Source organism: Alligator sinensis, unplaced genomic scaffold, assembly GCF_000455745.1.
Source record: "Alligator sinensis unplaced genomic scaffold, ASM45574v1 scaffold1412_1, whole genome shotgun sequence".
Taxonomy (NCBI): Eukaryota; Metazoa; Chordata; order Crocodylia; family Alligatoridae; genus Alligator; species Alligator sinensis.
Window position 1 is genome coordinate 25663 of NW_005843203.1, and position 14111 is coordinate 39773.

At 57.5% G+C, this 14111-nt stretch overlaps 1 protein-coding gene across 1 annotated transcript; it reads left to right on the forward strand.

Moving 5' to 3' along the window:
- The first annotated feature begins 2487 nt into the window (after positions 1-2487).
- LOC102379992 lies at positions 2488-10675 on the forward strand. Its single transcript, XM_014526934.2, is given in 10 exon segments — positions 2488-2763; positions 3786-3956; positions 3959-4093; positions 4730-5029; positions 5544-5726; positions 8234-8323; positions 8484-8858; positions 9084-9395; positions 9534-9864; positions 10174-10675. Coding segments are annotated over 10 exon segments (1992 nt in total). The 5' UTR covers positions 2488-2678; the 3' UTR covers positions 10184-10675.
- The last annotated feature ends 3436 nt before the right edge of the window (positions 10676-14111 follow it).

Consider the following 14111-nt stretch of genomic DNA (forward strand, 5'->3'; position numbering starts at 1 on the left):
CTGGGGTGGAGAGCATCCGGACCTGCTGACTTGAACACGTCCAGCCCCTCCAGAAGCACTCTAACCCGGTCCTCCTCAACCTTAGGTCTTGAGGCGTTCCTCTTGAGTACATCTTGAATCGCGGTGGGGGAGTCCCGGTTCCTGCACAAGAAAATGGAGGTGAAGAATTTGTTAAAGAGGTCTGCCTTCTCCTCTGGCGCAACCACCAGATTGCCCAGCGCATCTTGCAGGGGCCCCACATTTCCCGGAGCCTTCTTCATCCTCCCAATATATTTGAAAAAGGACTTTTTATTATCTTTGATCTTGGATGCTAGTCCTAGCTCTACGTCCGCCTTAGCTATCCTAACAGCCCCTACAGGCCTGAGCAGTGGAGGTGTACTCCTCTTTGGAGATAGCCCCCCCTTCCACCAGGTGTACGCCGCCTTTTTGGCAACCAGGCATTCCCAGACATCCTTGGTGAGCCAGGGAGGCTTTTGGGCACTCTTGCCCCTCTTGCTTCTTGTTGGGATCATCACCCCTTGGGCCCTGAGTATCGTCTCCTTAAGGAACGACCACTCATCTTGGGCAGTGAGTTCCTAATCACCTTCTTCTCCTCCAAGTGCTTAGAAAGGGATTCCTTGAGGACCTGCTTCCTGATTTTTTTCTGGGGACTGAGGTGAGGTTGACTGATCTGCAGTTTCCTGGCTCCTCCTCCTTCCTTTTCTTCAACATGGGCACTAGCTTTGCACTTTTGCAATCATCTGGGACCTCCCCCAGTTGCCACAAGATTTCAAAGATAATGAGCAGCAGCTCTGCAATCACATCAGCCAGCTCCCTCAGCACCCTCAGGTGCACAGCATGTGTCCTTGTGGATAACGTCCATCTTTTCTCAATAGTCCCTAACCTGTTCTTTCATCACTGAGGGCTGCTCACCTCCTCCCCAGACTGTGCTACCTGATGCAGTAGACTTCTGGATGAACCCCTGATTGGCTCAGATCGCTGACGTGCAGTTTTGAGTCATCAGCAGCTCCCTTCCCACAGCAGCCAGACCCCTCTGTGGTCCTCTCCTATGCAACTTCTTTCCCCTTTGCACCCCCCCACGCGCCCCCCCGGCCACCAGGCCCAGGGTTTTTATAGGTCTGGCCAGCCACCTTCCCGTCACCTGACTAGCCGGCCAGGCTCAGCATTTAACCCCTACCCTGGCAGCAGTCTGTGCCTGGAAAGTTCTGGTTTTAAAGGGACTGACCTGCCTTCTGGTAACAGGGCTAGGATACCCTGTTACAGAAACATCAGGTGATCACCGCAGACACGGGAACCCAGGAGCCACCTCTCAGCGTGAGACCTCTCCTTAAATCCACCCAAGATAGTTGCAGCGCAGTGCGATTCCCATTAGCGCATTGTAGCATTGCTGCTTTGCTGTCTCTGTATCGCCAGTAAAGCTTTTCTCCCTGTTGCATCAGACAGGCGAGCCATGGTGCAATCTGTACACCTCCCTGGCCCGTTCCCCGCCTCAGGTGTAGGAACTTCTGCTCCAAGAGGCAGACGGGGCAGGAGGTCCCGAGTACATCCAGCAACACAACATCCATCGGGCTCTGCAGTGCATCAGGAGCAATGTGCACCGGGATAATGAGGGAGACGTGCATGGAGGATTCTGGGCTGATCAAACCGAGCAGCATGGGGGCGGCGCTGGGGAATTGCTACTATGAGCTGGTCTGCGTCCAGCGCATGGCACAGCTGGGATCTCACAGCCTGCTGACAATGTCTTTCCCTCTCAGAAGGTGTCCTGGACAGCCTGGGACTTATTCCCAGAAACTTTCACCCACAACATGTCCCTGCCCATGGGCGTGAGGAGCAGCCCTGTGATAGACCAAACGTTTTGCTTCTCTTACCCAGAAGCACGTCCCGTGTGCAACCGTGACCAGTTGCCATAAAACCAGTACTTTGGGCCCAGAAGGCAGAGCTCTGCGGTGATGCCTACACAGTCGGCCCCTGGGCACAGGCCACAGGGGCAGGCGTGGGAGCGACTCTGCCGACAGCATCAGGTCTGGGCATGGGGCTTTGGTGCCAGTGCGCCCCGGTGCAGGGGGCTGGGGCTGGGATGATTGGTGCTGCCCCCTGACTTGTCCCCGAATGGGCTTTCCCTGCTCCTGAGCCTGCCCTGGCAGTGCCCGGGCTGGGGCAGACACAGCCGGTCTCAGCTGCGTGCTCCTACCTCAGGCTGGGCAGGCCGGTCTCTCCTGTCCCACCACTCTGGTCCCTGCTCTTGAACAGAAGAAACCCCCCGTCCTTCCCAGGCCTGAGCCAGGAGAAGGGGCGCCCGTAGGTGCAAGTGCTGTGGAGCCCTTAGGGAAGCCAGGGGCTGAGGAGAGCCAGGGTCTCCAAGCCAGGGGCTGCCCTTTCTCTTAAATAAAGGGGATAAATAAATTTGGTTTCTGGGGGTCCTGAGGAAGAGCTTTCCCTTCCTTCTTGTGCCCCCCACCCCAGCTCAGCACAGTGGAGAGCAGAGGGGGGCCCACATGCCACAGAGCTCAGGGCTGACCCTCCCCTGCTCTCCCCAGGGCCGTGGGCAGGGCTGGCCCCGGGTCCAGCAGGTCCAGCTTCACGCTGCACCTTGGCCCTTCTCCCAGCCCCTCCCTGTGACTCCTGGAAAGTGAAAGTAGAAAGGCACAGCACAGGCATCCACACAGGCAGGAGAGGAGATGGCGACTGTGGCAGGACGGACGGACGCCTGGGCTCTGCGCCTCGGGGGCCTGCTCCTGTTTCTCCTCGTCCTGGGGACAGCAGGTAAGTGTATTTGGCAGGACTGGACTGGGCTGGCTGTGTCAGCCCTGGTTTCATGACAAAGTTCAACTGCCCCTCTGTATGGGGAGGGAAAGCTGTTCCTCAGGACCCCCAAGAAGCAGCCGTGCTGGGTCTGCCTCTCCCAATAGGAGCCCTGCAGCCAGCCCTGGCGCCGCTTCCCAAGGGCACCTCTGGATTGAGACCCTGGCTCGTCTCAGCCCCTGGCTTCCCTGGGCACCCACAGCACCCGCACCCCTGGCAGCTCCTTCTCCTGCGACAGCTCCAGGAAGGGCAGGAGGTTTCCTCTTTTAATGAGGAGGGGTCCGAGTGCCCCAACGTATCCAGCAGCATGGCAGAGTCTGCTCCAGAACAGCCCGTCTTCCTGGGGTCTGTGGTTCCCTCTGTGCTCCCTCGGGCTTTACTCCGTCCTCCCTGGGGCCATTTCTTTCCTCTCTGTCTGCCCAGGGACCTTTGCTCCCATCCAGCTCTCTCAGATAGGGTTGCCAGCCCTCCCCGGTTGGCCAGGAGTCTACTGGAATAGGCACCGATGTGCCTGTGGCTATTGAAAGCAATCCGGGAGATTGATATTGTGAAAGGGTTGAACAGTATGATTAATAATGACATTACATCGTGTTGGGGGAAAAAATCTGCCAGAATAGCTTCAGTCAGAGCTGGCAACCCTACTCTCAGAGCCTCTCTCTCCTCAGGCCATCCAGCCACAGCTCCAGTAAAACAATTTTAAACAGTATACTGCCAGAGGGACAACACGCCCTCAGCGCCATGAGACATGATGCCACGGGGAAGCAATGAGGGGCAGTCTCCAGGCCCTGCGGCCAGGCCCATGGTGCCTCTGTGCCTGGGGTGAGAGGGCATTCAGACATCCTACCGGGGTCTTTACAAGCGCTGTCTTCAGTGCAGACGGCTCGCACCAAGCCCCAAAGGCAACAATCCAGCTGGCCCAGACAACAGCCCGGCTCTGGGTGGGCCACGGGGGCTCACGGCTGCTCCCACTTCCCCCCATGCAGGTTCCCAGCTGCAGGTGACCACGGCGCCCTCCTCCACGGCCCACGTGGGCTCGGGGGCCCTGCTGCAGTGCCGGTTCGATGTCGGGGGGCCCGTGGCCCTGGACTCCCTGCGGGTGACCTGGTATTTTTGGGAGGAGAAGGTGGCCTGGTACGAGCGGGGCAGGAGGCAGGCCCGGAGAAGGAGCTGCAGAGCGGAGACGCCTCCCTGTCGCTGGCCGTGGTGACTGTGTCAGACGAGGGCTTGTACCGGTGTGTTGTGGGGTACGGGGCGCAGCAGCACCCGGGGAACACCACCCTGCGCCTGCTCGGTGAGGACTTGAGAGGGGCCCACGGGGTGTGTCCGTGACCATGCTGGGGCTGGGTGGAGGCTGGGGGCAGCACGTACAGGTAGACCTGCATTATTAATGTCAATTATTAATGACATTACATCATGTGGGGAAAAAAATCTGGAATAGCTTCAGTCAGAGTTGGCAACGCTATATCTAGCTCTCCTGGAGCCTCTCTGTCCTCAGGCCCACACAGCCACACCTGCAATAAAACAATAAAAAAGTATACTAGATGAGGGACATCACTCCCCCAGTACTATGAAACATGAAGCCAGGGAGAAGCAATGGGGGGCATCTCCAGGCCCGGCTGCCAGGCCCACGCTGCCCTCTGCCCTGGGGTGAGCATGGCATCAAGACGTCCTACCCGGGAGGCTGCCTCTCAGCTGGGCACTGCCCCACTGAGGCCCCAGCACCTCCCTGGGGACTCCTGTAGGGAACAGAAACATCTCTGGATTTGTGCGCTCCACGTCCCTGTGTCTGACCCACCCTGGTTGTGCAGCTCGGGGATGGCAAGGCCTGGTACACCTGGCACGGCGGTGCAGTGCCAGTCCGCCAGCAGGGTGACTCACAAATGCCACATCCCAGGTCCCGCATGATGCAGTGACTCTCTCCTTCCAGCTGCCCCGACGATCTCCATCCCGAGAGAACCAGCTGTAGCCGATGTGGAGACCTCCCTCCTGTGCCACGTGGGGGGGTTCTTCCCCAAGGATGTGGACGTGGCGTGGCTGAGAGACGGGCAGGCCCTGGAGGGCTCCACCCGCTCCAGCCCACAGAGGAACCCGGACGGGACCTTCAACCTCACCCTGACCTACACCTTCACCCCCGCCCGCAGTGACGCCGGCAGTGTTTTCTCCTGCCGTGTCCACCATGTGGCTCTGGGGCAGTCACTGCAGGTGGACATTCCCCTGGTCATCCCAGGTGAGAGCCAGCACTGGAACCTGCCTGCCGCCCTGACTGGACACAAAGGCAATTCGGTTAACCCATCCATAAGGTAGCACAGAGCTGCTCCAGGACAGCATGCAGGCGGTGTTGAACTGCAGATCAGCATGGTGTGAGGCTGCATTATGCAGTGGGAATGTTCCTTCCCTCCTGGACAAGCAGGAGCACCAAGGAGTAGAGGGCCACAGGCCCGTAGGGACCTCCCAGGCTGCTGCATCCAGGCCCCTGCGTTCCTGGTGCATGGCCTGCCTTAGGGATCCGCAGCATCCCAGAGCAAACCCGGGCTCGTGACTGTGAGAGCAGCAGCCCAGGCACAAAGGATGCCAGGCCATGCACCAGAGGTGGCTGCAGGGGAGTCAAGGCCCTGCCTGTGCCCTGCCTCTGCATCCAGAGGGAGGAGGGGATTGCAGGTGGAGGCTGGCTTGGGGGTCTTGGGGAAGACCCTGCTCCCTTCAGAGCAATGCTGCAAACAGTGCTCTGCCTTCTTCCATAGGTGGATTAACGCCCAGGCCTGCCAGGAACTGGCTTAGAGGCCTTCTGCTAATGAGGGCCCCTCAGCAGCAAGAGGTGGGCAGTGCATATGCACCGCTAGCCACAGGCATACCGGTGGCCAGGAACCCGGCAGAAAACAGCTCCACAACCCAGCCGCCACCATGTCCAACCGTGAACAATAAAAGTAAGTCTGTGGAGGGGAAGAAGGGGCATGGGGTGGAAATTGAAGCTCCCACAATTAGAGATGGGGCTGGGGCAGGGGCAGGGACTAATTGCCCAGCCCCAGCCAGGGCAGTGCATGCTTGGGGCAGGGAGTAGGACAGGCACTGGTGGCTCAGCCAAGGGGTTGGGGTGGGGAAAGGAGGAGCAGGTCCCTGCCACTGCACGCACCCCTGGGGGAGGTGTGGTGGGCGTTTGCCCTCAAGATTTGTGCATAGGGCAGAGGTGGGCTGCACTCTGTTTGCTCAGGTCTCTGCACCGCTGCCTTTGCCCCACACGTCCCCTGCCTGACCCAGCAAAATACTACTCCACGCATTCTAATATAATAAAAGCCGTGGCACCTCCAGCTGCGTGTCTGTCTGCCCTGAACACCAACTGCGCACACTCCAGTGGGAGCGCCCACTGGCTGTGGCCGCATGGCGTGGGAAGCAGCCCTGGCTGGTGCGACCCGGAGCTGCAGGGCTCAGCACAGCTGCGCAGGAGGCTGGCTGCCACTGTGAGCTCCCCAGCGCCACCCCCTGCCTGTGCGGCTGCACCGGCAGCAGCAGCAGGAGGTTGTGCACAAGAGGGCGGGGAGCACGAGCCTGCAGCTGGCAGCACAGAGCCCCTGCCCCACGCATAGATCTGAGGGCAGGGTTGTCCCGGGGCGGGGGGGAGGCATGAGTCAGGGTGACAGCCCCAGGCCCTGCACTTTGAGGGCACAGAGCTTGGCGGAGCAGCTGCCCCACATCCAGCCACATGCTTACCCCACACCCCCTCCTCACCAGTGCTGCCAATGGCAGTGGCAGCTTCTTCAGGTCCAGGGCCCATGGGATCAGTCAGGTCAGGGCCCCACCTGGGCTGATTTGCCCCAGACCCCACAGCCTGCTTGGGTCAGCTCTGTCTGAGGGGCACAGGTCTGCCCCCCTCCCAGGAGTGCATGCCTCATGGGGAGGTAGGCCATGCCCTCCCACCCCCTGAATGAGCCACCTACTGCATACAACAAATAGGCAGTCAGAGTGAAAAAGATTAAAACATCTAAGTATGGATATGCGAAACAGGCCCTATTCGATTTGGATTTGGATTCAGCCTGAATCAGGGACAATTTGTCGATTCAGATCACCATCTCCGATTCGATTCGGCCAAATCAGAATCCAAAGATTCAATGGTGATTCGGAGAATCAGTGATTCAGACATAGACACAGCGTTAAATGTTTTTTCTACGTATCTTGAGGTAGCAGGGGCTCGTGATCGCTGCGATGCTGGGGCGGGGGGGGGGGGCCCCCCGGGGCCAGCACCCCCGTGCTCAGTGACAAGCCCAGAAGTGGATGGGAAGTACTTCTGGTCCACTTCCAGGTTGGCTGCGGGGAGCACGCTGGGGGGTTCCTCCTCACCCCCCTGATTCGGTGACCAGCTGCAGTGAGACCCTGGGTGCCCCCCTAGGCCCAGGAGGCACCAGTTGCCAGGGGGGCACAGGGGAGGTGTGGGGGGCCCCCAGCACACCACCCAGTGGACCCAGAAGTGGTTCTGGCCCACTTCCAAGTCTGCTGCCGAGAGCACTGGGGAGCCCCATGCACTTCTGTGGGACACTCCAATCATGAGCCCCTGCTACTTAGAGGTATGCAAAAAAACATTTAAAGCTGGGTCTATGTCCAAATTGCCAAATCTTTCCAAATCCCTGTGAGTTGATTCAGAGAATTCCAATTCGATTCGGAGAGATTAAAGGGTCCTCCGATTCGATTCAGACTCAGAGATTCAGCCACTGAAACAGGCTGAACCTCCACTGAATTGAATCAGGAACTGAAGACTCTCACAGCCTTGTTAAGTAGTATGTGTACTTCACCAATTGGCAGATAACTGATGTTCTCAGTATGTTCAAAGCAAAGAAGAAATTCCCAGCAATGACACTGAAGCGGTTTCAGATAACAACACCCAACATTTGTTGTGTTTTTTGTCCCAAGGTGCCTAAAACACTGCAGCCGTATAGGCTTTAACTGGCCCTGCCCTGGGCAGAGGGAGGAGAGCGGGAAGCCTGGCCTGGAGACCACCCTGCACTGGGCAGCCAGGAAGGCTCCCACCTTCCTCCTCAGCCTCAGCCCTGCTGGGCAGGCTCGGGCAGCCGCCCCTTGGCACTTTTACATGTGCTCCGGGGGTGGGGGGTGACTCTCATGTGTCAGCATCCCCGTGCATAAAAATGGTAGTGGCAGCATTGAACTAAATCTCATTCAATGAACTTTAGTTCAAGCACCCCCACCTCCATTTTGAAGCTCCAGGACAGTGATTCATGGCAAAATTGAATAGTTATTTTTGACGTTGCATGTTGGGCTTTATGAATGCTCCATATAAACATCTAATGCATCTTTTTATTAATGCTTTTTGATAGTCATATTTATAATCGTTTATGGGGGGGGCCTCTAAATTTATGCTTATCCAGGCCCCCGATAAATCTTAATCCACCTCTGCCTTGTTTTCTCTTCCTGCTTCTGAGTGCAGCAACTGTAATCATCCTGGGAGTCCTGCTCGCAGTGGCACTCGCAGCCATCGCAGCCATCGCAGTTTACTTCTATATGAAGAGGAAGATAGGTAGAGTGGGGACATGCCATTGGGCTTCAGGGAGGTGACGGGTCAGAGAGGGTGGAGGGTAATACGGATGCCTGGGGGTGGAGAGACTTGAGCTCAGACTGGACGTATCTCCCACGCCATCCCAGGCTGACCCCTGTCCTGTGTGTTTATCTGACCCTAGGCTGGGCGGTCCCCTACTCTGTCTCTGAGTTGCAGGTGCCAGAAAAGTGCCTTCTGGGCCAAGAGGTGACCCTGTGCTGCTCCATGGAGGGGACATTCTCCAAACATGTGGCTGTGACATGGGAAAGGATCCGTAGCAAGGACAGGATGGAGTCTAAGAGCGCTGGGGAACAAGAGATCCCTGAGCACCAGCCCATATCACCTGCCCTCCCCCCGGGCTGGAGAGTGACAGAGGAGAGAACTAGGACCTGCCTCACGTCCTCCCTGACCTTCATCCCCACGGTGCAGGATGACGGGGCGCGGGTCCGGTGCGTCTTCCACCATGAGGCGAAACGGATCAGAGAGGAGCGAGTGTCCCCGGAGATCCGGGTGTGGGGTGAGTGCCCAGCACCCCGATACCACCTCCAGGTGTGGTCAGACCCTGCTGCTCTCATGGAGGGATGAGGCTGGGGGCAGAACAGGTTTTGGGGTGACCAGACCTCACCCAGCCCTCACTGCACTGCCCCTGCCGCACCCAGCTCCCTGGGGGGCCCAACCATCCATCGCCCCCAAGCAGGATTCCAGCTGTCCCTCGTACTAACACCCCCACTGTCTCCCCCAGCCCGGCCGCAGGTGTCTGAGATCCAGGTGTTGCCAGAGTGGGACCCCAGGGACCAGGTGCCATTTGCTGTCCAGCTCCACAACTTCTACCCCAGGGAGGTGCCTCCGATCCAGTGGGGCTGGGACGGGGCCGAGAACTGGGAGGAAGACCCCACGCAGATAGACAAGAACGCGGACGGCACGTTCACCGCGGCGAGCGTCTGGAGAGTGCCCAGCCGGAGCCTGACCCGGCTGGAGCTGCGAGTGCGAGTGTGCGTCCAGCACGGCCCCGGAGAGCCCCCAAGCGAGAGAGAGCTCAGCCTGAGGGCCGCGGGTGAGGAGGGGCCGTGTCCTGGGGACCCAGCCCCGCGGCAGGGGCCGGGGGTGGGTCTTGGGGGGGGGGAGCAGCCCCTGCCAGGCCGCGGCTCCCCTGACGGGGCCTGTCCCTGACTCTGCCTGTTCCCTTCCCCAGGTCTCCTGCGGCCCCCGGACGTGTCCGAAATCTCCCAGACCGAGTCTGTGGCCAAGGGGAAGGGAGTCACCCTGAGCTGCCGCATCGCGGGGCATTTCCCGGGGGAGCTGAGCGTGACCTGGCTGCGGAGGGGCAAGGGGGAGGACACTGCTGTGATCCTGCGGGACTCGGCTGAGTGCAGGGTGGAGCCCGGCACGGCCGTCCTGGCACGGGATGGGAAGAGCTTCCAGCAGGAGACCAGACTCATCCTGTGGACGTCCAGGGAGAAGGGGGCAGAGTACATCTGTCGTGTGGACCATCTCACCCTGCAGACCCGCATTGAGAAGAGCTGGTAAGTGGTGAGGGACAGGACAAGGCCAATGGCTTTTCTGGTATAAGGGGCCTTGTCGCAAGTGGCAGTGTGTCAGGGAATGATCCTGGCCCCAGACCGGCTCCCCCAGTTCTTGTCCCATCTCACAGCTGGAGCCCCCACATCCTGAGAAGCAGCTACAGCCCTGAGCCTGCACGCCCCCATGTCCCAGCAGTTGTGTGCTGCCTGCGGCCCTACCCAGCTCATGGGGAAGCTCAGAGGCTCTGGATCTGCCAGGTGAATGGACCCAAGGTCCCAGACATCACTGTAAGCCTTGTTCTTGTTTTCTAGGTCATGTTGAGTCCGACAGAGCCCGAAGGAGGTGAGGAGCTGGCTGAGAACAGAGGCAGCATTGGCAGTGTGAAGAAATCCTTCTCCCTCTCTGTTCCTGGGTCTGAGACCTCCCATCCTCCTTAGTGTTTCCCACCAGGGAACCTGGGGAACCAGTTTGGTGATGCTGGTCACTCCACCAGGGGCAAATACCACTTTTAAAAGGATTGGTTGCCATCAGCAGGGTTCAAATAATACCTGGTTCTGGGTGGATCCAGGTGTTGAGACCAAAACATTACTTAAGGTTAGCAGGTACCTCAGGCTGCTGTCTGCATGAATGAGTCAGTATGCTTGAAGATTAGCTATAAAGGTAGATCTAAGTACATCAGATGCATATCAAAAGGGCCACTGAACTCTATATTTAATAAAAGGCTCAAAATATCCCATCTTGCTCAAGGTTTTTTTCTCTGGAAACCCTTTCCTTTCTTCTTCCCCTATTCTCCCCCTCTCTGACCAATAAAAAGTTATCAGTTGCAGCACGCCTGGCTCCCTTTGCTGGGCAGACTAAAGTGGGTGTGATTTTTTGCTTTCCTCCAGAACAGGAGGATACTTCTGAATGCATCAGGCTAAAAGAAGCACCTCAAAGTACCACAGTGGGCTAAGTACCCCACTGCATACCCCTGGGCTGTGACCTGCCTGCCTCCACTGGGCTCTAAGCCGGTGGGAACCCAGCCCTATCTAGCCACACCTCAAGCTGCCGGGAACCCAGCCCAGTGGATGCAGGGGCTGCACTGTGACCACCTCCACCAGGCTGGGTTCCCAGCAGCTTGAAGCCCGGTGGAGGCAGGTGGGATGCAGCCCAGGGGTTGTCACAAGAAGGAGCCCAGAGGAACTGGAACTGCTCAAGAAGCAGAACTGCCTCCAGGTCCTACAGCTAAAAGTCCAGATGGCGCTGCGCAAGCTGGAGGCTGAGCTATGCCAGCATAAGTGGGAAAACTAATAGGCGTAGCACAAGCATGGAGCTGAACAGTGTAATCAGGAGGGGCTGGACAGAAGGCTTCCCCACTTTGGGAAGGACTGGAGAGGTTCCAAAAAGAGGGAAAGGGAGAACCAGGCCAGAAACAGGAGTTTGGGGACCCCTCTGCAGAGCACAGTGTGGCCCCGGATACCGTCATCCCATCCAGATCAGAAAGCAAGGGTTGGTTTAACTGTGGGGAGTCTGGTCCTTTCAGGGCCAACTGCCCAAACCTGAGCAACCCCAGTAAGCCCATCAACCAAGCAGCAACTGTGCCAAAGAGGAGGGAACCCCAAGCCACTCTGAGGGCCATACCTGTATTTTCAGAACTATGAACCCAGACATGAACAGTACGGGCCCGCCATGGGTAGGGGAGCATGGCTGCGCTGGCAGGAGCATGGCGGCGGTAAGCAGGGGAGCTGGCACTGTTGGCTGCAGTGGGGAGGGGTGGCAAGTGCTGGCCAGGGGTCAGCAGTGGCCAGGGCAATCTTGGACCACCCACAGACACCACCAGCACTGTCAGCGGTGGAGCGGTGAGCACCAACGATCGGTGGCACCTTTTTGCAATGGGTGCACCACCACGCTCAGAGGGCGCACTTGCACCCACATGCAGCCCCTACACATTGCCCCCCCAATCCAGAGGAGATGATGGCCTTCCACAGGGAGGAGGTAAAAGTACATAGGAGAACCATCATCGGAGAAGTGGATACACAGGCCCATGTGTCATTAATTAATGCCAACCTCATTTTGCGCTCAGTCTCCTTGTTGCAATGACCCTTACCTTAGCAGGGGTGAGGCACCAGCCATTCAAGGAACAGGTAGCCCCTCTCTCCACCAAGTGGAGGGGCTGGGAAATGTGCCTGACAGGAGTGATGGAGGATTCTCCTGCCCGTGCTGGTATGGAGGGATATAACAGGACCTGAATATGCGAGAACAATGTGGGAAAATACTATAAAATCCCTCCACATTAATTCAGTGATTCACAGTCAGAGCAACAAGGTGCAGACAGTAGGTGGGAAGCCTCCCAGAGCCAGGTTACTCTGTTGGCTTTGGGGTCAAGGGGGACAAGAGAAGAGAACCCCCTCCTAACTTTGGCAGCCAGTTGGCTGCTGAGATGGCCCCAGGGAGAGGCCTGGTCAGTCAGTGGCACAGGAAGCCAAGGTTCATGGGGAGGAGAAAGGAAGCACCACACCTCCCCACTGATTGCATAGCTGGGCAGGAGGAGCTTAAGCTGGAGGTTGTAGTGGATCCCAGCTCAGAGGAACTCCGACAGATGGCCCGGGAGCAAGAAACAGAATTCATACTGGACAAGAGAGAACAGGTAGTCTGGGATAAGGGACTCCTCTATTGGCTATGGGTGCCTAGGAACCAGGCCGTGTCCTGGGACGTCTATTGCCAGCGACTGGTGCCACGTAATTTCAGGTGGCAGCTTCTTGCCAAGGCTCACAATCTACCCTGTGCTGGTCACCTGGGCATGGACTGGACTCGCCAGCGGCTGTTGGCAAATTTCTATTGGCCAGGGTAGTCCAGAACATGCTGGATTATTGCAGATCTTGTGAGATGTGCCAGCGGGCAGGCGAGAGTGGGGATAAGAGAAAAGCTGCCCTGCAGCCCCTCCCTATCATGGATCAGGTATTCCCAATAGTGGGGACAGACTCTGTGGGCCCTCTGAGGCATAAGACTTGGAGAGAAAAGCAATATATCATAACTCATGTGGATTCCATGGTGCAGAGGCAATTGCCCGAACTCCATAAAGGCCCCCATGGTTGCTAACACCCTAAAGAAGACCTTTTTCCATTTGGGTTTCCCCTCTGAGATCTTGAATGACAGGGGTAGGACTTTCCTGAGTGATATAATGGAGTGTCTGTGGAAGTGCTGCAGGGTTAAACACCTCAAGGTGCAACCGATCACCCACAGACCAATGGGCCGGTAGAGAGGTTCAGTGCAACCCTGAAGGGTATGCTGAAGGCCTGTGAGGACTCTCACTCCAACGACTGGGATTAGAACAGGGGTGGGCAAAATGCAGCCCGCTGGCCAGATGTGGCCCACCAGGTCATACTATGCAGCCTGCTGGGCCCCTAGAAAATTTAGAAAATGAATATTTATCTGCCCCTGGCTGCCTGTCATGCAGCCCTTGATGGCCTCCCAAAACTCAGTAAGCGGCCCTCCACCCGAAATAATTGCCCGCCCCTGGATTAGGAGCTGTCACATCAGCTCTTTGCTTGCAGGGAGGTACCTCACGAGTCTACCGGGTCATCGACCTGCGAGTTGATGTTTAGGAGGTGAGTTAAGTGCCCTCTCGATCTTGTGAAAGAGGAGTGGGAGGGAAGATCTTCTCCCCCAAATATCGGTGGTAGAGTATATGCTAGGCTTTCACCAGAAGCTGGCTGACATGATGAGGGCGGTGTAAGACCCCCTGGCTGGCCCAGGCCCAGGAGAAGCAGAGTGTCTGGTATGACAAGGGGGCTTGCTCGCATATATTTTATCCAGAGGATAAGGTTATGGATTTCCTGCCACTAAAGTCGGACAAGTGTCAGGCAGCTTGAAAAGGTCCCTATATCATCCAGGACAAGCTCGATGATGTCACATATGGTGATGTCATGAATAAGTCAAGTTAAAAGCATAAGGTAGTACATGTGAACATGCTCAAACCTATGACAGGAATGGACTCCCTGCTTGGCACTCTAGGCCAAGCCAAGTTCACCTCTACTCTCGATCTATCCAATGGGTTGTGGCAGAGGGCACTAGATCAGGATGTTACAGCCAAGTCATGGTTCCATAGTTTCCTAGTAGCTCGGGTCAGGAGGGACCTGAACAGATCATCTAGCCTGACCCCCTGCCACAGACAGGAATGAATGCTGGTTCACAAGACCCCAGACAGGTGATCGTCCAACCTCCTCTTGAATTTGCCCAAGGTAGGGGCGAGGACCACTTCCCTGGGAAG